We start from the raw sequence: 25,730 nt of genomic DNA on the forward strand, positions 1-25,730 counted from the left end.
TTTCTCATTAGCTTGAAGCACAGATCTTCGTTTAACAGGTGTGAAACTGTAACATGTAGCGAGGACGAGGCGTCGATATGACAGTAGTTTCTTTTACAGTTTAGCTGAATTAAGTAAAAGCCATATTTTTCTAAGTCCTTTCTCCCCAGCCTTCACTCAGGTAATTGGTCATTTTGCAGCCAATTTTGGGCAGGTTGGATGCTTGCTGCCATGGCCTGACCCCTGCTGCTACTGTAATGGGGACAGCATTTCTACCAGTTCACTGGGGACTTTTCCACACTGTGACCCCTGCTTTCTGAGGAGAGGGCTGCTCTGAACACTGAAATGGAAAAGGGAGTTGAAATGTGACTTTTCAGCTCTGCAACGAGCAGCCTCAAGTCAGTCAGCCTGCATTACATGTGGGTTAATTATGATTTGTTTCATCCACAAAAGAAGTTTTTGTAGTTGTTAGGTTACCATGCTGGACATCAAAGAATTGGATGTGGGATTTTTTACAAATGTTATGTGCATGAAGGAAGAAAAAAACAATGAAAAAGAAAAACAAATGCACAAAAAAAGAAGTCAAAATAATGATGTTGAATTTAATTCCACTTTGTCCGGTTCTTCCCACTATCACCAGGCTTCAACACTGAATTAAAGTGCCAGTTGTCCACAAAGCCACAAGTCCAGTTTAGAGGCCAATAAAGTGTTTTGGTCATTAAATCCCCAAATGATGCAGGAGTTCCTGGAGTCATCACTGCCTGGAAACAAACAGAAATAATTCTTATAATCTTGCATACAACTTTACAACATGACCACAAAGTCTTGGTTTATTCATTTTACTGTCCTAGAAAGCATTTTAAATTATTTTTGGCTATGAAAACATGGAAATAATTAATTTTTCAAAACTGTCTTTACAACAAAAGACTAACAAAGTTCTAATGTTTTAAACAAAGACACAAAAATGTTTTAATTAAGAATGCTTTACAGAGACAAATATGAATAATTGAGTCCCTAAATATTTTTTACAGCATTTGTTCTCACTATAATTTAATTTTAGAAACCAGAAATTGTGACTTTACTTGCAAGCAATAAAGTCATATAGTAACATTTGATTATCACACAAAAATGCAATATTATTGTAAGGTGAAACGATTGTGAATTTGAATTTGACTGACCGAAATACATTTGAGTTCTTCTGTATTTTCTATAAACAATCAAATAAATCTTAACACTATTTCATTTTCTCCCTGCGCCCCTCCTGACCCTCATGATAATACAATAAATTAGCCAATATAACAATGTTGCTTCTCAGATACTATGATTCATTTTTTGTTTACACATAACTCTGTAAGCAAAATCAATTCACATTTTGAAGCCACATTGAACATGAAGATAGACATTGAATCGAGTTAATTGTAGTGCATCTAGTTTGCGTTCATTGACGCTGCAAATTACAGGATGGCAGCAAGAAGCAAAGGCAGAGAAGAAGCAGAACAAAAGGCAATTTCACTTGTTTGATCCACTGCCTTTAAAATGTGAAACACAACCTTCGTGTAGTTTGACATTTCTGCTGGAAGTCTCTCACCAAATTACATTTAGATGTGTAGCTGAGGTGGTAATAATGTCTATAATGGGCAGTTTGAGAAAAAGATGAGTACTGCAATAAAAAAAAATTATTTTGTGGTATGAATTAGTTTATCTGAGATATACTGTTAACATGTTATTTGAGATAGTGATGCAGCATGATGTTTGGTGCGTGCATTTGTATGGCAGCAAATTAATTATAAAAATGTAGTTTTATTTTTAAGAAGCGGTTTCAGATCTTGCAGCATGTTTTCACCAAAATAATCAAATGTCAGCAGAAACCATAAACCTGAATCTGCAGGGAAAAACAAAACAGATGCAACAGATATACAAGTGCACGTTAAAAAATGTAGTTTCCTGTACAAGGGAGGTGAAAGTCACATTTTCCTGCACCTCAGTAATTAATCACAGCTCGCATGCAGCGTGTGCGGGGCGCGCAGGGAAGCTGAGGCTTTCACGCAGCGTGGACACACCGTTTACCAATGCACCGCGGTCGGGATAATATTTGGGGGCTGTTAAAAATGTGGGTTGGTGTGGCAGCTGAGGAGGGCTTTCTATCACCGGACTGAAATGAAGTCTGTGACATCTTGGCCCGTTTAGCCCTCCACCTCCTCCCCCCACCTCTCCTCCTCCCTCTCTCTCCCCCTCTCTCTCCCTTTCTGTCTCGCCACCTCTGCACTAACCCTCAGGTGAAGAGCAGCAGGTGTTAAAACACCCTCAGCCACAGAGCTACTCACTCCTAATGAGTCCTGCCTCCGCGCTCCATCCATGCATGGAGGACTTTATTTTTAGTGCGGCCAGTTAGAGCCCTGCCTTGCATGGAAGGGACCTGTGCTTGTGGCCTGCGCTGCCCTCCTGCCAGCGAGCGCAGGAGTCAAATTATTAATGAAAGTGGTAATATTATCACACGTCCGCCTCATCCTAATGGCACCGAGGATGGCTGGAGAAATGAACTCAAAATGAACAGTTTGTCTTTAAAGTTATAAGTAAGAAAATCAACACTAAATGATTGCAAATGAAATGAATATGCAGGATCTTTTTTTGTGCACCAAAAAAAAAAATCTCTCATTATTATTGCTATTATTAGCCTATTTTACATTTTTTCCAGCAAACTCTGCCTCTATTCTGTTAATGGTTTTGCTCACAGCCGTCTGTAGATACTATAATCGTGGGAAAATAATGACAGTTATCAGTCGCACCCACCAAGTATCCATAAAAATCTGTCCTCTGTTCTGGAAGATGATAATTATTGGTTGTACTACCATTATCATTGTCGTTGTTGATAGAGGAAATCTTGAAGCATTTTTCGAAAGTAATTCCAGAGAAATCACTTCAAATTGGCCTATTTTAGGGGGGACAAGGGACCAGCTTTCGTTATAGCCTAATATTTCACAGAAATCTTTATATTCAGGCATCGGCAGCCGCCTGGCACATTGTGGCACACGCGCCGTGATGTCAGCGCCTACATTTTGATAACACATTTTGCAACTTGCTAGTTCTGTTTTGAGTTCAATTATGTAATTACACTGATAATCACAGTGACGGAATTTAACTGCCTTTAATTTGTTATTCAGGTGGAGACGGAGGGACTGCGGATGGAGCAGCCGGGCTGTGTTTCTGCACTGCTCAGACACCAGAAGAGCTGCAAGAGTCTGCAAATGAAAGCAAATAAAATGAAGAGCCGATGGATACTTTCTGCTTCTTTCTCCATGTGCGTCCTGAGGAGGCATGGATGGCGCGGATTTATCTTCTCCATCACATGATTTTTTTTCCAAAAGTAAGTGGACATACATTGCTTTTGGGCTTAAATTAGAAAATATAGCAAGGCGTTAAAGTTAAGTTCAGGTGGTCTGCAGCTCGAAGAAAAAAAAAACCTCTCCAGTTTTGTCAATTCATTTAAACGAAATGTCCGTGGATAATTATTCTTGTTGGTGCTGTGGGAGGCTGGCCGCACCCCATCCTCTCTTGGAGTCATACTAATCAAAGGTGGCGGTGTTTAACAGACCTGCGAGCATTAATTGATTGCGACATAAGGTGCGTAAAAGTCATTTGGAGACGTATTTTTTACGCGTGGTTAGACAATAGGTTTACATGCGTGTTTCTCTGCGTTATAAAGCAGTGAGGGAAAAATGCATCCGAGCATGAAAATGAACCAGTTTTCTCACCATTATGTGTTACATTATTATAAAAGGATCCATAATAGCAGGTGCTTTAAAGGTTACAGCAGACTGCAGTGGGCTACTTAATTTAGAGTTGTTGCTTTAATATATTTGCTGTATTTTATGGAAACTGTGGTTATTGTTGCGTGTTTTTAGGTGTTATAAAACATCATCAGGCCTCTACCTGAACCCTCCTCCAAACTGTTTTACCGTCCCACTGCTGCCAGGTGTAACTGAGACCTCAAGTCACTCAAAGTGTTAAATACATGACTAATTACAGACCTACTTATGAAAATTGAACGCCAGTGTTATGTTAATACGCTTCCCTCCTGATGGAGCATTAGAAGCTTTAATCACAAAAAAGAAGCTTTAATCAAACTGGCCAGCGCACAGAGCAGCTTTAACGAGGATGGAGATGTTATTTAATTTCATTAGACGGCTGGCAAAGCGCCGGTTTTTAATACTACTATAAATGATGATATTAATAATAACATTATAATAATCATAATAATAATGTAGTGGATCTTGACATGTCAAAAGGAAGTCTGAGGTTTTGTGGTTTTCCTTGACTTTATCAGCTTCTTCGGACCCAGCCCCAGCGTCACCAATCGGCTTCCCTCTTGGAGAGAGTGGACCAATCAGCGACAGTCTTTGATGAATATTCATGAGTCCGAGATTCAAACCTTTGAGCGAGTTTGTCTTGGTCCACAGCATCATTCCTAGGACTTTTCACAGGCACAAACTACATTTTCTTATGAATGGAAAGAGAAAAAATCAGTTCGGCTTAAATTGGGACCCATCCTTCACTGAGATCATAGAAGGAAAACAACAAAAGCAAGACAAGGGGGACCGCCAGAAGAGATGACAATGACTACGATTCCAGAAAGTCTTAATAGCCCCGGCTCAGGAAAAACCGTTTTCATGGAGTTTGGACCCCCGAGTCAACAAATGTCGCCTTCCTCCATGTCTCACGGACATTATCCCATGCACTGTTTACATTCTGCAGGTCATACACAGCACGACAGCTACAGTCCAGCCTCGTCGTTTCCCAGATCTTTGGGTTATCCATACGTGAACTCGGTCGGCAGCCATTCCACCAGTCCATATCTCAGCACAGTACAGACTTACCAAAACAGCTCGGGACTCACACAGACGCGTTTAGAGGACGCAGGTAAGTGTGCAACAGCATGTTTGCATCTTAAATATCAACTTTCTGTGTTGCTACGGCTCCGATACGGTCTTCACTGCATGGAAAAAACAGACGACCCAGATGTGGAATTAGGCTTGGTAATTATTTATTGCGTAACGCTATAAACAATGTATGCAATTAAGGGTAATTATACCTAAAGTACAGCCTGTAAAACTTGCGCTGGAGTATTCATTGCTGCGCAGCACTGTTGGCTACAACTGCCTCCTCATTTTTTTCCCTCCTTCTCTTTGCTCTCCTCTGTCTCCATCAGCGCCAGAAACAGAGAAAAACACAGTGGTCGAAGGCGGAGAGGTTCGATTCAACGGGAAAGGCAAAAAGATTAGGAAACCAAGGACTATATATTCCAGTTTACAGCTTCAAGCTCTGAACAGGAGATTTCAACAGACTCAATATTTGGCGTTACCGGAGAGAGCGGAGCTCGCTGCGTCGCTGGGTCTCACCCAGACACAGGCAAGTCTATGGAGCTCCACATAGCTTCACATTTTTATACATTTTAAATGACATTTATTTTCCTCACACAACATGTATTATTATTATTATTATTATTATTATTATAAATGTAGCAAATAATAACAATTATATTTGGTCTTGGAGATCATGTCAAGGATGCATTTTATATGTGATTTATATTTCTGTATTTATACAGTAAAATTACAACCATTATCCACATACGTATGCTTGCTATGATAGATCATCTAATGTTTTGATGTTGACTATTTTCGCAATGCCTAAAACGTGCGTAATTGTTTTAAAATCGTGTTTGACACTTTCCATTTTGTCTCTATTTTCTGATCTAAACACAGCTTTTATCTTTATTCTGTAGGTAAAAATTTGGTTTCAGAATAAACGGTCCAAATTCAAGAAACTGATGAAGCAAGGCGGTGGCACAATTGACACCAACGCTTTGGCCACTGGCCGCGGACTTTCGAGCGGCTCCCCCTCGGTGACACCTGTCTGGAGCTCGCCGACCACCGTGAAGACTTCAGTGGGCACAACCGGATCTTACATTCCCAGCTACACCTCATGGTATCCAACCACGCACCAAGAGTCTATGCAACAGTCACAGCTCATGTGAACACAGACTTCAGCGTCAGGATGTAGAAAAGCCCTGCAGGCGCCATGCGCGGCTCAGCATTGATAATGCACAACAACAATCCCGGAGTTTGCTGCTGCTGCTGCATCCCGCCAGCTGACACAGAGGCCTCCTCATACTGGAAGACGGCGAGCAGAGAAGAAGAAGAAGCAGCAGGAGAAGAAGATGAAGAAGGGAGCTGAAAAGGCACTCAATGCGCCCAAGGGCACAAGTCCGTGACAGTCCGTGACAGCGGAGATCGTAGACAAAAGGATCCTTTTTTGGCTGCTGTTGATCACTTTTATGTCAGTTTCTATTTTTTAACTCATATTTGTGTGAACAATTCTGTTGTTGAGCTGTAGGCTACATGTTTATTAGAAAAACACGTGTTTGTTTAGGCCAGATGTTGGGCCCAAGGTGATGATGACCTAAAATCAATCTGCATCTAATGACAGTTAAAGGCTAATTAGGCTGTACAGGCCACAGCAGTGTTTCTTTAACCAAATAATTCATTCTAAATCCCACCGGTGACCATCAGGTCATTACGCTTACAGCACATTCAACCACAGAGCATACTGTGCTAAGCCTCGAGTTGCTACTATGTTGTTTCTATGTGTTTGTTATTTAAGTTAAATTATTCAGACTAGTTTTTCTGTTGAGGTCAGTCTGTGTTCATTTTGTAAGCGTGTTTGAAACAACAACACTGTGTTGTTAATGCTGCACTAACGCAAGCAAAGCTTTTCTATGCCGTGCCCCGATGTTATGTGAAAAATGTAAAAGGCCTGACGATTTGCTGCTTCAGAAAAAAAAAGAATCTCGTGAGGGTGAGCAGCTCATTTGTCACTGTATTTTGTACATAACTTTCAAAGATTTGTTTTTGTGCTGTACTGGATACGCTGTGAAACAGGGTTTAGGCTTTGTGTATTCGTCCAAATGTGTTTAGTCAATATAGAAAATATTTAGTTTTGTATTGATCACTTTAATTTATTTATCCGTTTCTGAAGTTTATGTACATAATGTGCAAAGTTTCAAAAAGCAGTAAAATATGATTTAAATTATGTCAAGAACGGCGTCTGATTCATGCCCCTCCACCTCCTCCTCCTCCTCCTCTCCTCCACCCAGCCCGCCTGAGAAAAGAAAAGGCTTCAGCGTGGTGCACGTTTAATGTGAGCTGACACAAAGCAGTATCATGTTGGCTATTGCAGCAGACACCATGTGAGCGCGTTTGTGTGAACAGCAAAAGGCTCCTCGTTTAGATTTATGGTCATGTTTAGCATGTGGCCTACATGGCTCTGTGCTGCTGCTGCTCACATGGCTGCAGATGTTGTCAAACCTCTGGAGCGACCACAGAATTACAAATCTGACCTTTTATATGAGAAAAAAAATCCACCAAAGTTTTCTTAGATATTTCATACTCAGCTACAATTTTAAACATTAAATCTAAAATACAAAATTAGTGCAGCGTCTTAAAAATAATGCTGGAAACCACAGTGAATGCTTTGGCACATAAAAGCAGCATCATTTCCTGTATTTAAGCGTTGCGGTGCGGGAGGCCTGTCCTCATTCAACAGCATCGCTTATTTCTTTTCAAGTTCTTCTTAAAGATAATCTCCTTTCCTGTTTGTCTTCGACTATCCCCATTTTTTTCTGTCATGAGAGAAGATCAATTGTGTGTGTTAAGTGAATAATTGCTCAAGAGGCACTGAAGGCAGGTGCTGCAAAAAAAAAAGTGGATGAGGAAGCAGGACTGGTCAGATGGAGATGAGTGAAAGTGAAAAGTTCAAAGACCTTGTTTGGTTAACAGAAAATAAAAATGCTGCAAGTAGCCTTTACGGTTAGTATACATTTAAAAAGGTGTTTCAATTTACCCACAAATGTGATTAAAAATGAATCTGACAATGGGGAATTTACCTGTCTGTTCAAACAGAATTTATATCAAATTAGGCTACATATGTAATAATAATAATAATAATAATAACAGTAATAATAAAAATAACAATGAATATTATTATAAGCTATAAAACTATAAAAACAAAAAGCTAAATATCAATAAAATATTTATTGTTATTATTATTATTATTAATAATGATTATAATAATTATCATAACAAATTTGTAAGATATAAAAAAATAAAAAAGGTAAATATAAAATATTTATGGATATATCTATAGGATAATATCTATATAAATATTTATATTTGTATAGATATATAGCTTGGTGTTTGCATGTATCTGCAAAGAAACAAATAATTTAAAGGAGAAAAACAAACTGCTACAGCTCGACCTATACTCGCTCTTTTGCAGCTGTCAGCTCCATGATAATATAAATGTTTTGTAATTATAATAATAAAAGATGCAATTTGTGACAGCACACATTCACTGATGCCAACTTTCAAAAAGGTAAAAAAAATATTTATTTTATTTCTTTTCATTTGTAATTTCAAGGATTTGACCAAATCAGACAAATATAATAATAATAATAATAATAATAATAATAATAATAATAATAATAATAATAATAATAATAATAATAATAATAATTATTATTATTATTATTATTATTATTATTATTATTATTATTATTATTATTATTATTATTATTATTATTATTATTATTATTATTATTATTATATAAATGATTACGATTAACTAAAAAAAAGCTCAGGCCTCGTTTATTGTCTGCTCCTTTTGTAACATTCTTTTCTTCAGCCTTTTCTCCATTGCAGTTGGAACATATACAGTCCTTTGTGAAGAGCCTTGCATCTAGAATAGGCCTATGTATATTTCACTACCATTAAGGAAGAATATGAATTGTGCTGTTGCTGCAGTAGTGCACATAAATCTGCCTACCTAGCCCTAGAAAGGCGCAGCTGCACATCCAAGAGGGTCAGTGTTATTTCGCTGTATTCTCCCCTTGATTATACGAGCTGAGCCCATCAAACCCAGCATAATTACAGTAATTTCGCCCTTATTTATTCTAATGCAGTTTCCTATCTCTGAGGTAATTATGAGCAATTTTTTTCGCACCGAGGATCTTTCTGCTTTGACAAAAGAGATAGTGCTCTGAAAGAAATTTTCTGCTGCAATAGAGAGAAAAAAGCGAAATAGGTGAGCTGCCATTTCGTCACTGTTCCCTCAGACTTAGCCTATGTATAAGACTGACAAATTGCTTGCAGGTGTACATCACCGAGTTGTCAATGCGAAGAGGCTTCAAAATTAGCAAAGCACAATGTAAGAGTAACGAGTGCAGCGACTGAAGAACAACTTGTGTGTCTCTCCTTCCTTACATTTCCTCTCGGGGTGAACAGCTTTCTCGGCTATAGGAGCTTCCCCCCACAAAAGGAGCTCCTTGGTTGCGCGTAAAATGCGCAGGAGACACAGGATAAAGTACATTTTCTCTTAAGGAACTAGGCTTTGAAATAGTTTTACGGCATCAAAGAATCAGCAACATTCATCGATCTGACTGGGAAATTAATAAACTTTGTCGGCATGTGAAAGAAATGGAGAAATTAGGGTATGTCTGTGAGGAGAATCAAGCCTGTTTCCTGCTTTTAATGATCCCAAAATGCATTCAGTCAGTCAGTCCCGCTAAAAAAAATAAAAAAATAAGAAATAAACATTTACCTTTCAGCTTGAATTTGAAGAGGCAAGCTCCCTCCCAGGATTTCCAGAAATCAGCATAGAGGCAGATGAGCAGCAGCATCCTGCAGCACAGACACAAGATGAACGCTTTAAATCCCACAAAATGTGTCCCATGTGTTGGTCTAAGCTATAGCAGCAGAGATCAGAATATGACTGAAAATGTCTGCTTTATTTCCCCTCTTTATAGCTGATGGGGAAAAAAATGTAGATTATTAGCATAAATGTTTACTCCTCATTACGCTGATGACATTGTGCACTCGAGATCTTGGTAATCTTTGGGGGAAATTATGAGTAATTTTTTAAAATTTAAAGCAGCAGTTACCATGCAATTCAGGCTAATTCTGCGTAGGCTCCACACGGATATAATTATCGTTGAGTCAAGATGTTAGGCTAAAAACTATGCATTGATATTCCCATTTATTATGTACATACAACTTTGACAATGTTGATGCTTGAAATAGCGGGAAATTGTCTTGTGTAAAAATTACACCCCATATTAGGACATCTAAAATTGCGAAGAATTATATAGTAATTGCAGGCTTTCAGATTTGAAAGCCAGAATGCTCAAACCGGAGCAAATGTGGATGAAATTACAGATCAGGGTATAAATTAGGATAGGGGGTATGGCATTTACAAGTTGCCTAGAGAGATGCAAAAGTATAAACCACAGCAGCTCTAATCCATGAATGAAATCACAGAGAGCGACAGAGAACAACCAGAAATCAATTTATATATAGAAAGAAACCATGAAATAATAACAGTAATAGCAAGAACAAGCAATTGTATTATTTAAGAATCTGATTGCTTATTATTTCAGTGCATGGTGCAGTGATCTTGCAGACTGTGCATGTATTTATACAGTTAGTATAAACGCGATCATTTAAAGGAATAGGCGTGCTTACATGTAGATATTGATGTGATGCTGTGTTAGCACAGGGCGGCTGCATGCCTGGGGTCTGATACTGTCAGCCCCAGGGGGGAGGCTCCATCATGCAGATATAGCAACCGCTGACAAGCTACAGTCCTAATTATGTACAAGGAAACGATCCCACTTTATGGCCCGTGGTTGTTTGAAGGGAAGTGTGTGGAAAAGACAGTGAATCAGAGCCGCCTTACAAATACGTGTATGTCCTCCTCTACCTGCTATCTAGACGTGGGAGTCCAAATAGCCCAATAAAATTGCTTTAATGCAAAATACGGGACGTTCCTATGAATTTTGGACGTGTGCCTGTGTTTTCCATGTAGCCCAAAGGCCCAACATGAATAATGTGGGTCAAATCTGCTCGTCTTCGTTGATCACAGACTTCGCTTGTGAGGCGTGAGAAATGTTTCCATGATGCCGTAGCTCCGGGCTAGTCTTGGATCTAGTTCCTGTCTCTTTTTCTCTCGTTAGTTCATAAAACGTCTGGAAAGCGGCTCCCTGACTCCACGGAGTCTGTTGTGTTCATTCATACCCACCCTCGTCGTCGCCCTCTCGCATGCCAAGGCGTGTTGTTGTGTTCTGAGCTCAGCGGTGCAGCAGCAGCCCCGGGCCTCTGCCTCTGCCTCAGCCTGCCCGGAACCCGGCCGCCACCCGGCTTATCGGCAGTTGACGGCACCGGGTGAAATAAATTCAACCCGAGACAGTTCAGGAATTATACCACGTTTAAGGTAGCTCCCTAACACGTTAATGTAACTACACACAGCATTTTAGAACACGTTATTAATTAAGAAATAGTGTTTTGTCACGGCTGCGTTAGCTAGCCAAAACGTCCGCCTGAAGTCCTGCTAACTTACAGTCAGTTTAGTAGTCGCTTAGCAACGCAACTAGCAGTTAGCATAATGTGCTACGATATTAGGAAATTAATTTAGCTAGCAGCCACAGGTGTGTGCTCCACTTTCAGCAGTTTTACAAGAAAAATGCAGGTAATTATAATTCTAACAAATGCAACTGTAGTTGTTAATTGTTTATGGAAGCCTGCGTTGTTAAACAATAACGTTATATTGTGCTAGTGAACAAATTAAAATATTTAATTTCCTCTAGTAAAAGCATTTGACGTGGAAAAATCATGTAGCTAGCACAACCCTCACCTAGCATAAAATGTGTGCTATTTTTTAAAAAACTACAAAAACCAGAATAACTCTCAATTTCTGCAAATTAAAACACGATAGAATAATATAAAAATAGCCCCCATGCAGACATATGTTTACTAAGTTATTACAACCACTGGAAAAATAAATTAGCAACATAGAATTTCTCCTATAACGCTAAAGAAAAAAATCAGGATACAAATGCACAGAAAACATTTTATTTAAATAACGTCTGGCCATATATGAAACACTGCTAAAATAAATAGGACAAAAAAAATACAATTAAGTGTGATACAAGTAAATCAGAGGGTAGGACAATCAGTAGCTTACGGTGGTTAATGGATTTGCACCAGAAAGAGTCAAAGCGACGTGGGCTATCAAAAAGCTGTGTTAAAATATTTACAAACGTGGATCCAGACACTTACCCCCAATATATTCAAATCAACTACATGAGGAATGGATAAAGGTAAGCTGTTTTTGTCACACAAACAAAATGAGGTCATATTGAAAAAGGCACGATACAGTTAACTTGTGCTACATTTGTGAAAGGTTGTCCTGCGATGAATGTTTTATTTTTTGCAGGAATCGCAAAAAAGTGACGTCCGCGTAAAAGTAGGCTTGCGCCCAGGCTGTGATTGCTTTGGGTAATAGTGGTTCATTCATCCCTCACATAAACAAAATAAATAAATACAAAAATAAGTGTAGAAATCTGTGTCTACCATTTGCCAGCGCGAAAGCTGGCAAGGTCCATGAACCTCTCTGGCTCCATTAACTGCGCCTAGATGCTTGCGCGTAAAGTTCGCATGGCACACACACGAGGTCTGTAAAATGAAGGTATTGGCATTTTTCTTTTTTTCACCAGTATTGTCCGATTTGAACCCGATGTTGTTGTTTTAAATTTCAGAATATCGTCCCAGCGCTTATGGCGGCGTTGTGGTGGTGCTGGACCAGAGGAGGCTGCAGATGCGTCGTAGAGTTCGTGGTTGAGTACCAGGAGTAGTTTGCCAAAAACGATGAAGGCGCAGTCGTGTTGGGAGGGCTGCTGCTCTGAGGTAAACTTGAGCTGACACTGTTCATTCTTTGAGTCTGTGGAAAGTCCCAGGCAGTAGTTGGCGGAGACGTGCATGGGGGAGATTCACTGGAAGCAGCGTGTTGTTCTGGGGGAATTTCTCCACTTTTCCACAACTTCTTGAACTTGGAGCGGCGGTTTTGGAACCAGATTTTGACCTAAAAAAAAAAAGAAAGACAGCATGAAATTGATTAACCGATATTTTCCGGCTCAAAACCCCATTCGTCAGTTTTAATTTCTTTTCATGAGACATAAAGCGGATATTTGACAGCATATGAAACCATGCCTTAGATGTGCCCACCTGTGTTTGCGTAAGGCCCAGAGAGGCTGCCAGCTCGGCCCGTTCTGGTAGGGCTAAATACTGCGTCTTTTGAAACCTCCGTTGAAGTGCAGCCAGTTGGAAGCTGGAATAAATGGTTCGAGGTTTCCTGACCTTCTTTGGTTTTCCATTAACCATCCGGATTTCTGGCTCGCTCTCTTCTTTCTCTGAGGGAACATTCAAATAGGACGGACGTTATATGCATGAAAGGTTTTTTTTTTTTTTTCAATTTTCAGTGATGGAGAACGTTTACGCACATTTGCACTGCTGTCGTTTGATTGGCACATTTGTGTATAGCTATTAGCCTAATAAAGCAGATTTAATTTTAATATTATAGGCTAATGATGTGATATATAAGGTATGTTTGGGAAGTTGTTTTGAAAAAATAAACAGAAAATTGACTAATAATTTTGTGCAAACAAGAATCTAGTAATATCTCACCAGATAACCTAATAATCAATCATGTGCAGTAAATATTCAGACATGTCACGAGTTTAGGTCACATACAAAAGCATGCAAATCTTCTGGATGGCTTCAAAATCAGCTTCAGAGCATGCCTACCTGTTTCGGCTGGAGTAGGAGAGGAGTTGGAGCCGTAGGAGCTGTATGCACCATAAGATGAGTTGAAACCAAGGTCGTACGTCTTGGCGTTATATGGCACAGAGCTCGTGGCGCTGCCGTGGTACTGGTAGGAGCCCAGCTGGCCAAATGGAGACCCGGCGCAGTGGCCAGGCTGCTGGCTGTTGTAGTAGCTGCTGTCCGTCGCCGTGGACACCGGCAGGGTCGGGGACTCCTGCGATTTGTGCAAGCTGTGGTAATTGCTTGAGGTAATCTGGTTCGAATGCATATCAGTATTTAAGTTCTCAAAGACCCCGGTCATCTTCCAGTTGGAGCGGAGCAGCCTCGCAACCTACGCGCCAGCAGACAAAAAACCCCGCAAAATTTACGAAACTGCAAGCTGAAAACACGACTCAAATCTTGCACTGATGACACCTTTACGTGAATCAAAACGCATCCCCTGTGCAAACTGTGGCAAAATCAGCAGAAGGTGTGTCCCCCTCACAGTGGCCTGTGATTATCTGCTACGGTCGGCGGTGGGAGCGCATTTATGGGAGAGTGAGAGGGAGAGCTACTGTGTCTGAGGCAACCAATGAGTAAGAGCTGCACGACTGACTACTCCCCACCGCGTCCACCCTCCATTATTTGTTCAGGTCTGTCTGTCCCGGTTGTCTGGCGACATTTTTCTCCATCAAACCATCTTAAAAGAGTCAGAGAAAGGTACCGTGACCAAAAGTGTGGGCCCTACCAAGTAGCCCGTTATTATCTCCGTGTCCAATCAGCCATATCAAAAGGATAAAGAAATGACTTCAACATATGGGTAACATGTACTGCACATTAAGAAAAGGATGAATTGAATTGAGGCAGAAAATTGGTTTTCAGTAGTTTTGTAGTCAGCCGTCTTTATCTGGATTTTATTCTTGCAATCTAGCAAATTCAGCCTAGGTTGTGCATCCATTTATATCCTGCACATTGTCATAGCTTTGTTGGAAGCATTTTTGATATACTTCTCGTCCAGATGTGTGCCTCAAAAGGCCCTAAAATTAAGCGACGCTAACTAAACAGGTCAGATGCAAACACATAAAGAGGTGGACAGGGGGGAGACTGGTCAAAAGGGAACTAAAGGTGTTGCACAAATTCAAACCCAGTGGAAGATGCTGAAGGTGAAGGTTTAGTGACTGTAGAAGAAGCTACAACGCCCCCTGGTGATGACAAATTCACTTACAGGCTTTTTTCTTTTGCATTCGCCTTTGTGCGTAGTTGGCGCATAAAAGTGGACAAAAGTAACCTCCTTATGATGTTACTCGCTTTGCAGGCCTTCTGAAAAGGGCTACCTTCATATGGAGTCAAAGGTGTTTTTTTGTTTTATCCTGTCATGCGTTTAGTCTCCTGGAATGCTGAGGTTCATGTGATAAAAGTTGCAGAGGTGCCTGTATTCATCGCCAGAAGATGGCAGCATAGTTCCTTTTATTATCACAATTGGCACCGATATTCAGTTTACTGTAGTGGCACTGATTGTACTGATAAGGCTAACATGTAGATTGTCAAGATATTGTTTTTTCTCTCTCTCTAGGCAGTGTCAGGGGCACATACAACTTGGAAAATCCAACGTTTTCAATCCAATCCAAGACTCTAATTCTTTCTTTATGAATCTAGTCTTTTTTGTCAGTGCTGAGATGTCTTTGGGTTCTTTCAAGTTCTGAATTAGTTGGTATATTGTCCCATTTACTTAAGCATCTAACATCATAGCATCCACAAAATTACACACCAAAGCCACTAAATGTATTAAAGCTAAAGTAGCTAAACAGGCCTGCAATGCTTATGTCTTTAAAATTTCACACACTAATTTTTACCACAGCCTCCTTGTCATAAATGTGTAGAATGGAGTGCCCACTTACAAAATCATTTGAGGTTAGAGGTGCTTCCAAGTCCATTGAAAGAAGAAGGAGTTTTCTCTTAGGAATGCACAACTCATCGGATTTTAGATCGCAGTCATGAGGGATTTCACAGCATAGTTTAAAAGCAACATCAGGATGTGTCAGAGTTGAAAAAATCCCACTCAAAGGGGAGTACTCAAATGATTTCCTATGGCTATTTCCTGCGTGCTATTGATTTACTATACACTTGCATAAAGTTAGGTGGCTTGATATCAGATTTAAATGATGCAAATCAAAGCAGCAGAGGCCGATATTTCTGATTTTTAGTTTCCAAGAAGAGGTCAAATTGCAGAAATGCAGGAGAAATGCTCAATTCTTAATGCTGCTTTCTTTTGTCTCTGCTTATCTGTCGCTCCGTGTATTTTACACTCCTCTTTCCTATTTTATAGCACAGGCTTCTTGTTATAAATCACATCCAGACAATGATAGGCTAAGAAAGCCCTTCCACAGCCAAAGAAGAATTTTTACCAAGCTGACTACTCCCCTATTAACAGTTAAATTAATCTTCTGTAACATTGTGTAGAATCATGTGCAAAAATCAGCCCCTTTAATTTTTCTTGTCTGTTAACGCTTCAAGTACTCGCTCTTCTGATTCTCTGAAGCATCATTCAGTTTGATCCATTTCATTTTACACAAGTAGTTATTTCTTTTATTCTGCCCGTTTGCCAGTGAGGACATGATGCGTTTTCTGTGGCTGCTCTTCTGCTATACCTCTCCCTCCAGTCCAGGGAGGATTCTATCAGCCCATTGTTTTCCTGAAATGCAAGCAGTCCTCTCCCACCATAGACCAATGTAGCTGCATGTCACTGCTCATTAGTGGAACAAAGTCTCTGCATTCAGCTGCCTGCCCTCAGAGACAAAATGAGCAAAAACTGTCCAGGCAGAGTCACGTAGAGGCTCAAAAAGGCCGTTTCTCAAAATAATTATTCTCATAGTGAACAATGGAGATCATGGGAGACAATTATATTCTCAGTACAGTTTTCTGTTTCTAAATAATACAAATAACTTTAATAACTTTTTATATTCCCTCTGCTTTGTTTGATTCTTTGGGAAAAGGGTCTTTTAAATTTGCTCTATGTCACTTATAGCATTTAGAGGAAACTATAAACAGCTTGAAAAACAACTGAAAGAAGAAGGAGGTTGCTCTGGATAATGCACAAGTCATCAGATTTTTAGAGAGCACTCAACAAGGATTTCACAACGTAGTCCACAGTCCACACCAAAATGTGCCAAAACAACAGACTCTGCATGTTGGGCAGCATTTTTCCTACCATGCTTTTCTTTCAGCTTTGGAAATAGAAATATAAAAATAGAAATTGATGTGCACACTGTTGCTGAATTCAGCTCTTTCTGTTTTGATGATCATGCCCAGTTGGTTGATTATAAATGTTATGTTTTCCCCTCTGTTGCAGAGCAGCTGGTATAGTGGATCCTGCCAGTGTTCAGTGACATGGAAATGATGCCAAATGACCACACACAGATGTAAGTAGCTTTTATCATGCATTCCCCACTTATACAGGAGCTTCTCTTGACTTGCCTTTAGCACAACAGCCAGTCACCAGGTGTTACATATATAGATCCAGTTCATACTGTCACATCTTTGTTTATTCCTATGTTAAAAAGGGACGAAACTACAATGTACACCATAGAAGTTTTTCCTTTTCTTTTAATCTGCTATCAATAATTTAGTCAGATACTGCCTGAAATGCCCATCCATTATTTAAAAGCCATGAAAATTTGGCTTCCAACCATAAATATTTCTTCATCAGCTTAAATATTTAAACATCTGTGGGTATTATTTGATAAGATATTAACACTTTAAACCTCAGTGGATCCACTTCATCAGGACTGGTTTGATCAAACTTAATTGAAATCCACCAACTATTTTTACATTCAAACATTGGGACTAAGTGTTATGGGTTGTGGCATTTTTTAGTGTCATGTTAAATATTCACCATAGAATCCATACAATCAGATATGTCAGTTGACATTGATCTACAGCCTACATAGTGATGCAGTCTGTGTTTTCCCTTTGAAAAGCTTGTTAGAACAAGAATCCTGCTCACATTGATTGATACTGAATCAGAGGAACCAAAGTGCAAAAAACAGGAAGTCACTTTGAAAGGTAATAACCCTGACATTTTGAGAAGTTATTGACCTTGCTTTTTTGTTGCAGAAGCTCAAATGACGAACAGAAACTGACGTTTTCTTGATGGCATGCAATTTGCACACACTGAGTTGAAGAAGGTTCAGGAAATATTAGAGACAATTAAAATCAATGCAGCCCTCTATGACCAAACGATGCCTACTGTCTGTTTGCACTGACAATCATGTAGCAAAATCACAGTATGGCTGACAACAGATAAGGACAGCTAGAGGACGGAAACTCTTCCCACCTGGAACGGATGTTACCCTGATTATTGCTGCTCATGTCAGGACATAGTGGAAAGTCTTAAATCCTAAATAAACCAGTGGTTTGTTCATAACAGTGTGCTCTGAGGAATCCAATAAATGCAGAACAATGATAAAGATGGTGATCTCTGCAGGAAAGTTGGCAGGAGCTTACAATGAGTACGCTGCATAAAGGTTATGCTTCACAACACTTCACTTCCCACAGTGATTGGTTGCAAAGATTGTTCTGCAGCTTTTGGTTTTCAGTATGGAAGTCTTGCCTGCTCTTGTTCTGTGTGGTGGGAGTTCAATCTTTGATTTGTGGATGAAGTAGATTCTCAAAAATAACACCCAGGTTCTGGCTGAAGATGACTGTATCTGGTGTTTGAGGGAACATATTTTATTGAGGATAATGACAGATCTTTAGATTTTTCACTATGTGGATACAGACATCACATTAAAGATCTCAAAATTTTGTTTTCTGCTTTCAATAAATATTCCAAAGTAAAAAAATAAAAAGGGACTTTTGTACATCCAAAGTATATAGCATATAAAGTGTGTTAATTGGTAAACTCAGATTTTATAAAATGAAATTTTCAATGTTTAGATAATTATATTAACATAGCAATGTAACTTAGGTTGTATATTAGTATATTTATCACAAATACTGGTAGTAAGGTAGTGTTCAATTTACTTTTTTGGGTAAATGCTATTGAGTGCATTTTATGTTATCTTACAACATTTTTAGATTTATTTAAAATTCTGTATGCATTAAATGTATACGAATTTTAAATAGAATTTTATTGCCAGTCATAATGTAGAGTTAGGGTCCTGCTTTTGCAGAATACAATATTAAATAACATGTTGCATTTATTTATTTATTTTACAACAGATAGATTTTCTATTTGTTCAATTAGTATTTTAGCATAGTTGGCAAATAGAAGTGTGCAAAAACATATGATACGTGAATCTTATCATATTTCAAGACATCTTATTTCCATTACAGATGCACTAAGAACAACTTATGTGGCTTCAGTTCATCTCAACTTTAAGTGTATTAAAATAGTATAATAATAATATGGCAGTTATTTGACATGGGTATTGTCAAACAGATGTTTTATATACTGTACTGCAGGCTCATCAGGAGCTGCAGTGACCCTGTTTGTGTTGCCTTGTGTGAAATGCTGCAGGTTTCTACCTCAGTAGAGTGATTTGGCTGTTGGTAGATTCTCTCAGCTGATCTCCTGCTGGGTTAGTTGGAGCATTCATCTCCTTGGCAACTGAAGCTTTTACTCAAATCACATTACTGCAAGTTTTTCAGCTTTGGCTTAAAAGTTTAAATACCTGTGTGAAACGGGTTCTCACAAACCAAAGTCACAGTAGGCGGTTTATTCGTTGTTCTGTTGTTTCTAAATAGTTTTAAGCTCAGCAAATAAAAACGCCCGCAGTGTCTGGCATACATTCATCTCATGAGCTTCTTGCGAACATGGAAATGATCTACCAAGTGTTTCTTGACCTCTCCATTTCAGAGGTTGAGCGTTACTGCATGGCTCCGGACGTGAGTAGAGTTTAGGTTGGAAACCTTCAGCAGGGTGTTCATGATTGAGCATGTGTTTCCTAAGAATTAGTCATGGTGGCTTTTCCCCTCAAGAGAAGTTATTTTTAACAACAAAGGCCTTAATGACGAGCACAGGCAGACAATAACAATTGGAAGGAAGTGTTCGGTTTTGAGCTCATAACAGATGCTAAGGTTAATGTTTGACACTTCACACTGGGACAATCTGTGTTAAAGATCACTGTTGTGTTTGAGTTAGAGGCACCCCACTTATAATGCATGTCCTTTAATTTACTAGGAAGGGAACAAAAAAGATTTATGCATTGCTGAAGCTGTGTTCTTTCTTTAGATTTGAATGATTGCATAGCTCTTAGGTTGAAAAATGCCAACTTTGCAGGATTATGTAAAAGAAACAAAACAGTACTGAAATAATTAACAAATTCCTGACCCAGATGACTCTACACATTTCTGAGGATGGTTCCCTTTTGTTCATTCGAATCTGATTATCAAAAAAGTTGGGTTTCAGAAAGTCTCATCTCAGGTATGCAGATTGGAAAGTGTATAATTTGATTGACATGACATAATGATAATAATGCATCCCAGTGGGCAGGCCTTTGCACTAAAGCAGAAATGATTTTTCATTTTGCAGGACTAACAAAGGAATCCTCAGAATTCCCTGTGTCATCCACACGGCCTGTTTGAGAAAGAATTCAGAGAGGTCTGCGAGGTCCTGCTCCCTTCATTGTTGATTCAGCTAGTGGCACACCCCCCACCCAGGACCCATAAATGGAAGCGGTCTTTTGTGCGAGGGGAGTGGAGCAGATTTACTGCGGATGGTCTCCTTACAAAGGACTGCACCACTGTCACAACAGGACCAGGATCAGCTGCTCCAACTTTCACACAGTATGATTTAACACCGTGCTTTACACAGCCGCTGATGCAGACACAACTTCTGTTATCACTCAGCAGCGTGCACCTCCACGGTGCAGCAGTGTGAGATCTTTCTGAGCTATCTGTAGATGCAGTCACAACTAAGATTATTTTATTTACTTTTACTTACTTTTCACATTGTTGAATTACCATAGTACCAGTCTAAGCACCTCTGTCAAGGACACCACTTGTCTGGGACACAGTTCCCCCAAAAAGGTCTGCTCCAACTCGCAGATTTTAAAATCACAAGACATTTTGTTTGCAGCCACCTCAAACTCAGTTAAATTTGAGACAGTTTATTCACATTTTATTTGCACTGTAACCGCACTGCACTTGCTCTTCTGTCTAATCTGTCTTTTTCTGCTTCCTATTTTTGTTTTATTGTTTATTTTAATCTTTAGAACATATTTGTGTTTGTCTTTTTATATTTCATTCATTTTATATTCCGTCTTATTGCCTTATACCAACCTCACCACATTTAAATCCCTTTTAAAGACTCACCTTTTTAGATCTGCTTTCCTTAAGTGATTCTGTATTTTATCTTGAACTTGTTTACTATCTACTGATTTTAATTATCTGTTTTGTTCTATCTTATTGTATTTTATGTACAGCGTCTTTGAGCTTTTGGAAAAGCGCTTTATAAATAAAATTTATTATTATTATTATTATTATTATTATTATTATACAGTGCCTTATACAGTGGGTACGGAAAGTATTCAGACCCCTTCTGTCAAGATAGGGTGCTGAGTGTACATTAATGAGAAATAAGATGAACTTTTTTGATTTTAGCAAATGGCTGCAATGAAACAAAGAGTGAAAAATTTAAAGGGGTCTGAATACTTTCCGTACTCACTGTACGTCCTATGTGAAGTACCATCTACTGTCACTTGTCATTGAAAGATATTATACAAATAAATTTGCTTTGGAACACAGATATTAATAATAGTTATACCTACAGAATTGACCCCAAAAGTATTGTTTGCCCTCACATTTTGAGCTATTTTACATCATCACGCCATTTTATTTTTATTTATTTATGTATTTTTGCATAACCAGATACATGGAACCCTTTGGTTTATTATGTAAAAAAACATACTTGAAGAAGTATGATACATACGCGTCTCTTTGTGCTGCATAATTGTCCCAAACAAGTTGCATTAGTAAATTTGTTCCATTAAAAGTTGTTTTATTCTGAAATAGCAATATCCTGTCATACTAGCCAGCAAACTGCCTGTGCCAGCTGTACATTTAGAGCATATTTTTTTTGTCTCTCTGATAACTTGAGGGTTCGGTTTCCATCTCGAGTCCCTGTTATGTTGATTTAATTTTGAAACCCAAGGAGCTGTCCCTTCTGTCTCAGCGGGGGTGTTGGTAATCCAACCATTCACACTAATAAAACTCTCAGCATCACTTTCAAAGATGGCCAGATTGCTGCGGCTATTTAAAATCTTGAATTTAATGTCTGAATAAATTTACTGTCAGTAGGACTGAAAAAATGCATTAAAGTATGTCAGAAGTTCTCCATTTGAAGCGACAACATCCATCTGTTTGCACTGCATCATAGTCATCACTATGGTTTAATGCCTTGGCACACCAGCAAATTGTCTATGCCAGCTGTGCATTTTGGCCATGCTTCCCTGCCTCTCCGATAACTTGTGGGTTTGGTTTCCTTCATCAGTTTCTGTTAGTAGACTTCAGTTGTGTGAAACTTAAGGAGCTTATCCTTCTGTTCTACTAGGATTTGAATTTCGGAGCTTCTTAAACCAGCTTTAGCATGAAGGTGGCAAATCAGTGCAATCCATCCAAAACAAGAATGGAGATTAACTTCTCTGAGCAAAACTTCTGTCCATGAATAAAGCTTTTATATAAAAACCTCAAAATAGATGTCATTATGTTTGTTTGTTAAGCTATAAAACAATATTAAGAAGAAAACCCTGGCATATGTGACATATACATGACTGCCACAGGCTGATATTATAAAATGAAACACAGGTTTTATTTCCCTTGTCCTACAATCATATGGAAGACCTTAAGCTTTATTTATTTCAGAGGTAGATCTTGTTAACAGTGTCTTACTTTTCTTAACATTTTTACCTTCTTTAGAAACTGAGGTTGTTGGGAGCAAACACAGATTCTGTTGAACAGAATCAGTGTGTTCCCTCTTCTTTTTTTATAACTTAAAGCTAGAATGACTAAGCTGCGAAGTATTTGCTTGAAGACTGATATTGAAAAAGTTTTTAAACTGAACAGATAATGTTACATAATAGTCCATTCTTATCTCCAAACATTTAGAATTCCAAAGCTAGATAAACAGATGAAATCAACTTTTTTTTCTGTTAGAGTTTGGGTTGTAAGCAGGTGTCAGAAAATCTACCTGTGTAGGTAACAGTTAAGGTGACTGAACTGCACCTACTTATTTGTAATTTGTTGTTTGGTGAAATGTGTTTTGTTTAGCATAAACATATTCGGACTTTTCTGAATTTAACTGGCTAAATATCTCTTCCAGTGATTTGACTGTGGGGCCCACGCAGACTTCCTCAAGTGAGTGTTCATTCTGTTTGAACAAAAGCACTGCTAATCTGTGAAGAAAGACCTCGTCACCTGCAGGGGTCCACCTGCTCGACCTGCACCGGGTCTCTGGTTTCTCTCTTCCCACTGACCTGAGACAATACAGGGTCGGCCAGCTTCACCTTCTGTCCCTGCTCTAGTTACACAACCACCCAGGGCAACGGAGGACATGAAAGCTCTGCTTCTTTGAGGTTGGTGAACTCAGGTGAAGGCAGTTACACACCTTTACGCTCACAGGGACACACACAGAGTATGCCAAGTTAAATAGCAAAAGAACCTTTTTCCTTATTTGCCATGGAATAATTCATATCAGAATCAGTATGTCTTTGTTGTCACTGTATGAGAACGTCATATTACAGTATTAATAAGATAATTTGCTTAAATATGTTCTCTGTCATCTGCACAAACCATCACCAAGACATTGGATCTCACATGGACCTGTATTTGACACAGTCCAACCTTACTCAACTACATTTAGTTCTAATTGATGCTGCCAGGCTCTTAACTGGTGCAAAGAAAAGACGGCACATCACTCTGGTTCTGGCTTATTTACACTGGTTATCTGTGAAATACAGAATTAAGTTTAAAATTCCACTGTTTATTATCCTTTAATGGTCTACAATACATTACCAATCTGCTAGTCTTACTGTTAGTCCATTCTGTACTGCATAATGGTCTGGTTGCACTTCACTGTTGACTATAGGGGGGAAAATGCTCTGGCTGGTTTGAATTTCTTTAAACCAGTCACAGTCGTCTTGAGCAGAGCTAATCAACAGGTGCGGATCTGGTGTTTCCTCAAAATAGTGAATTGTTTTGGTGGAATATTTGAACACAGAGAGGTGAAAACTGACATTAAAATGGATTATCAATCAAAACAAAAAGCTAGCAGGGCTGTCTTACTACACAATCCAAATCCTGTGCAAAGCCTAGAAATTTCTGTGTAATTGGTGGGTGTTATGGTTGTTTCCCATTGTAAAGTGGATTTTGAAAACAGAAGCATACAGATTGTGAAAGGGGAGGCGAAAGTCGCCTGAAATGAGCGACCAATGGCAGGTTTTCACTCGTCTGATACATACTGAGCCAGACTACTAGTATGTTAAGTTTGTTTTCTGTCCCCAGGCCACTTAGGTCATCATCGCAGTTACTCCCCTCAGACTCCCACTCAGCCTCAAAACCAAAGGCACCAGGGCTTTTTCAGTTTGACTTTGGAAAATTCCCCTACTCCATATTAATTCCTATCCTGCCGTCATCAATTTCAAATTAAAATTAAGAAGAACATTCTATTATAGTCATGTCTATTCTTAATTTCTTTTCATTGTTTCCTAATGATCTGTTGCCTGATTTTGCTCAGTTTTCTCCTTTGCTATTATACTTCCACCTCTTTTATAAATCTACAATTGATTAATTATACAGATTTATGATCAAAACGGGCTGCACAGTGGCGTAGTGGTTAGCACTTTCGCCTTGCAGCAAGAAGGTACCTGGTTCGCGTCCCGGCTTTCCCGGGATCTTTCTGCATGGAGTTTGCATGTTCTCCCTGTGCATGCGTGGGTTCTCTCCGGGTACTCCGGCTTCCTCCCACAGTCCAAAAATATGCTGAGGTTAATTGATTATTCTAAATTGCCCGTAGGTGTGAATGTGTGAGTGCTTGTTTGTCTATATATGTAGCCCTGCGACAGACTGGCGACCTGTCTAGGGTGTCCCCTGCCTTCGCCCGAGTCAGCTGAGATAGGCTCCAGCCCCCCCCCATGACCCTAGTGAGGATTAAGCGGTGTATAGATAATGGATGGATGGATGATCAAAACACATTTGTCCATAAAGCTGTCTCAGTAAATTCATCTTCATTAATGTAAATCAGATATTTCATTATCCGCTTCATAAGATGTGTTTTCTGCCTGTGTTGTGCACTGCGGAGACTGTGGGTGACATCAGTGAAGAGGCTTGTGATGTGTTAATATGTGATGCATCTGTTACCAAACCCACAGCAACAGAGATGCCTTTCACATGTCTTACACTAGAACCCCCCCAAGTCTTTTGCTGCAATTAGGAATGTGGTTAAGACCCTGCTGCACCCCCACCCACTCATCCACCCCCATGCGCACACACACACACACACACACACACACACACACACACACACACACACACACACACACACACACACACACACACACACTACACACTCACACATACATACAGAAACACACTGACGTACACCGCTCTTTATAACTCCAACAATGGCCGCATTGTGTCGCGTTCTGCTGTGTAATTGTGGCCCAGTCTGGTTCAAACTTCACACCACCATCAAGCACCAGCAGATACACTGAGAGAAGTGAGCGGGCAGCACAATGAATCTGTTTTATGTTGCTGGCAGGTTTGGAAAGATGACACAGAATGGCCCGTATCACTCCCTACTTGTGGGTGGAAACTTCAGACTCCTCAGATGCCAGTTTTTCAGGGATTAGTCTGTTCAGCTGTTTGTGAAAGAATTCCTCAAACCTGGAAGATTGTAGTGTTTCCTGATCTAGTCCGCTGTGGTCTTTCAGTTAGAGTTAAAACATGAGCATTACTAGAAGTGGAAAGATATGATTTTCAAATTAAATCAGAGTCTCCTCTGGAGTGATTATTTATTTATGAGGATGGTGCTCAGCAGGTGTTGTTAATGATGGCGCACATAAATATTTT

General features: G+C 39.4%; 2 protein-coding genes and 2 long non-coding RNA genes across 4 annotated transcripts; 2 read left to right on the top strand and 2 right to left on the bottom strand.

Moving 5' to 3' along the window:
• Nucleotides 1-561: 561 nt before the first annotated feature.
• On the bottom strand, nucleotides 562-9,783 carry LOC129350102 (uncharacterized). The gene is made up of 2 exons (XR_008603341.1): nucleotides 9,631-9,783; nucleotides 562-740 (listed from the first exon to the last, which is right to left on the bottom strand). It is a non-coding gene; the product is annotated as an uncharacterized LOC129350102 (long non-coding RNA).
• On the top strand, nucleotides 3,080-7,065 carry dlx1a (distal-less homeobox 1a). Its single transcript, XM_023290752.3, has 4 exons — nucleotides 3,080-3,343; nucleotides 4,304-4,896; nucleotides 5,186-5,385; nucleotides 5,759-7,065. The coding sequence occupies exons 2-4, from the start codon at nucleotides 4,587-4,589 to the stop codon at nucleotides 6,008-6,010; spliced, it is 762 nt and encodes a 253-aa protein (XP_023146520.1). The 5' UTR covers nucleotides 3,080-3,343; nucleotides 4,304-4,586; the 3' UTR covers nucleotides 6,011-7,065.
• A 2,139-nt stretch (nucleotides 9,784-11,922) lies between the features above and the next one.
• Nucleotides 11,923-14,200, bottom strand: dlx2a (distal-less homeobox 2a). Its single transcript, XM_023290751.3, has 3 exons — nucleotides 13,668-14,200; nucleotides 13,089-13,273; nucleotides 11,923-12,945 (listed from the first exon to the last, which is right to left on the bottom strand). The coding sequence occupies exons 1-3, from the start codon at nucleotides 13,984-13,986 to the stop codon at nucleotides 12,619-12,621; spliced, it is 831 nt and encodes a 276-aa protein (XP_023146519.1). The 5' UTR covers nucleotides 13,987-14,200; the 3' UTR covers nucleotides 11,923-12,618.
• Nucleotides 14,201-16,842: 2,642 nt separating this feature from the next.
• Nucleotides 16,843-23,303, top strand: LOC111582184 (uncharacterized). Its single transcript, XR_004849012.2, has 3 exons — nucleotides 16,843-17,083; nucleotides 20,197-20,450; nucleotides 22,984-23,303. It is a non-coding gene; the product is annotated as an uncharacterized LOC111582184 (long non-coding RNA).
• Nucleotides 23,304-25,730: the final 2,427 nt, after the last annotated feature.

This window comes from Amphiprion ocellaris, chromosome 11, assembly GCF_022539595.1.
Source record: "Amphiprion ocellaris isolate individual 3 ecotype Okinawa chromosome 11, ASM2253959v1, whole genome shotgun sequence".
Classification (NCBI taxonomy): domain Eukaryota; kingdom Metazoa; phylum Chordata; class Actinopteri; family Pomacentridae; genus Amphiprion; species Amphiprion ocellaris.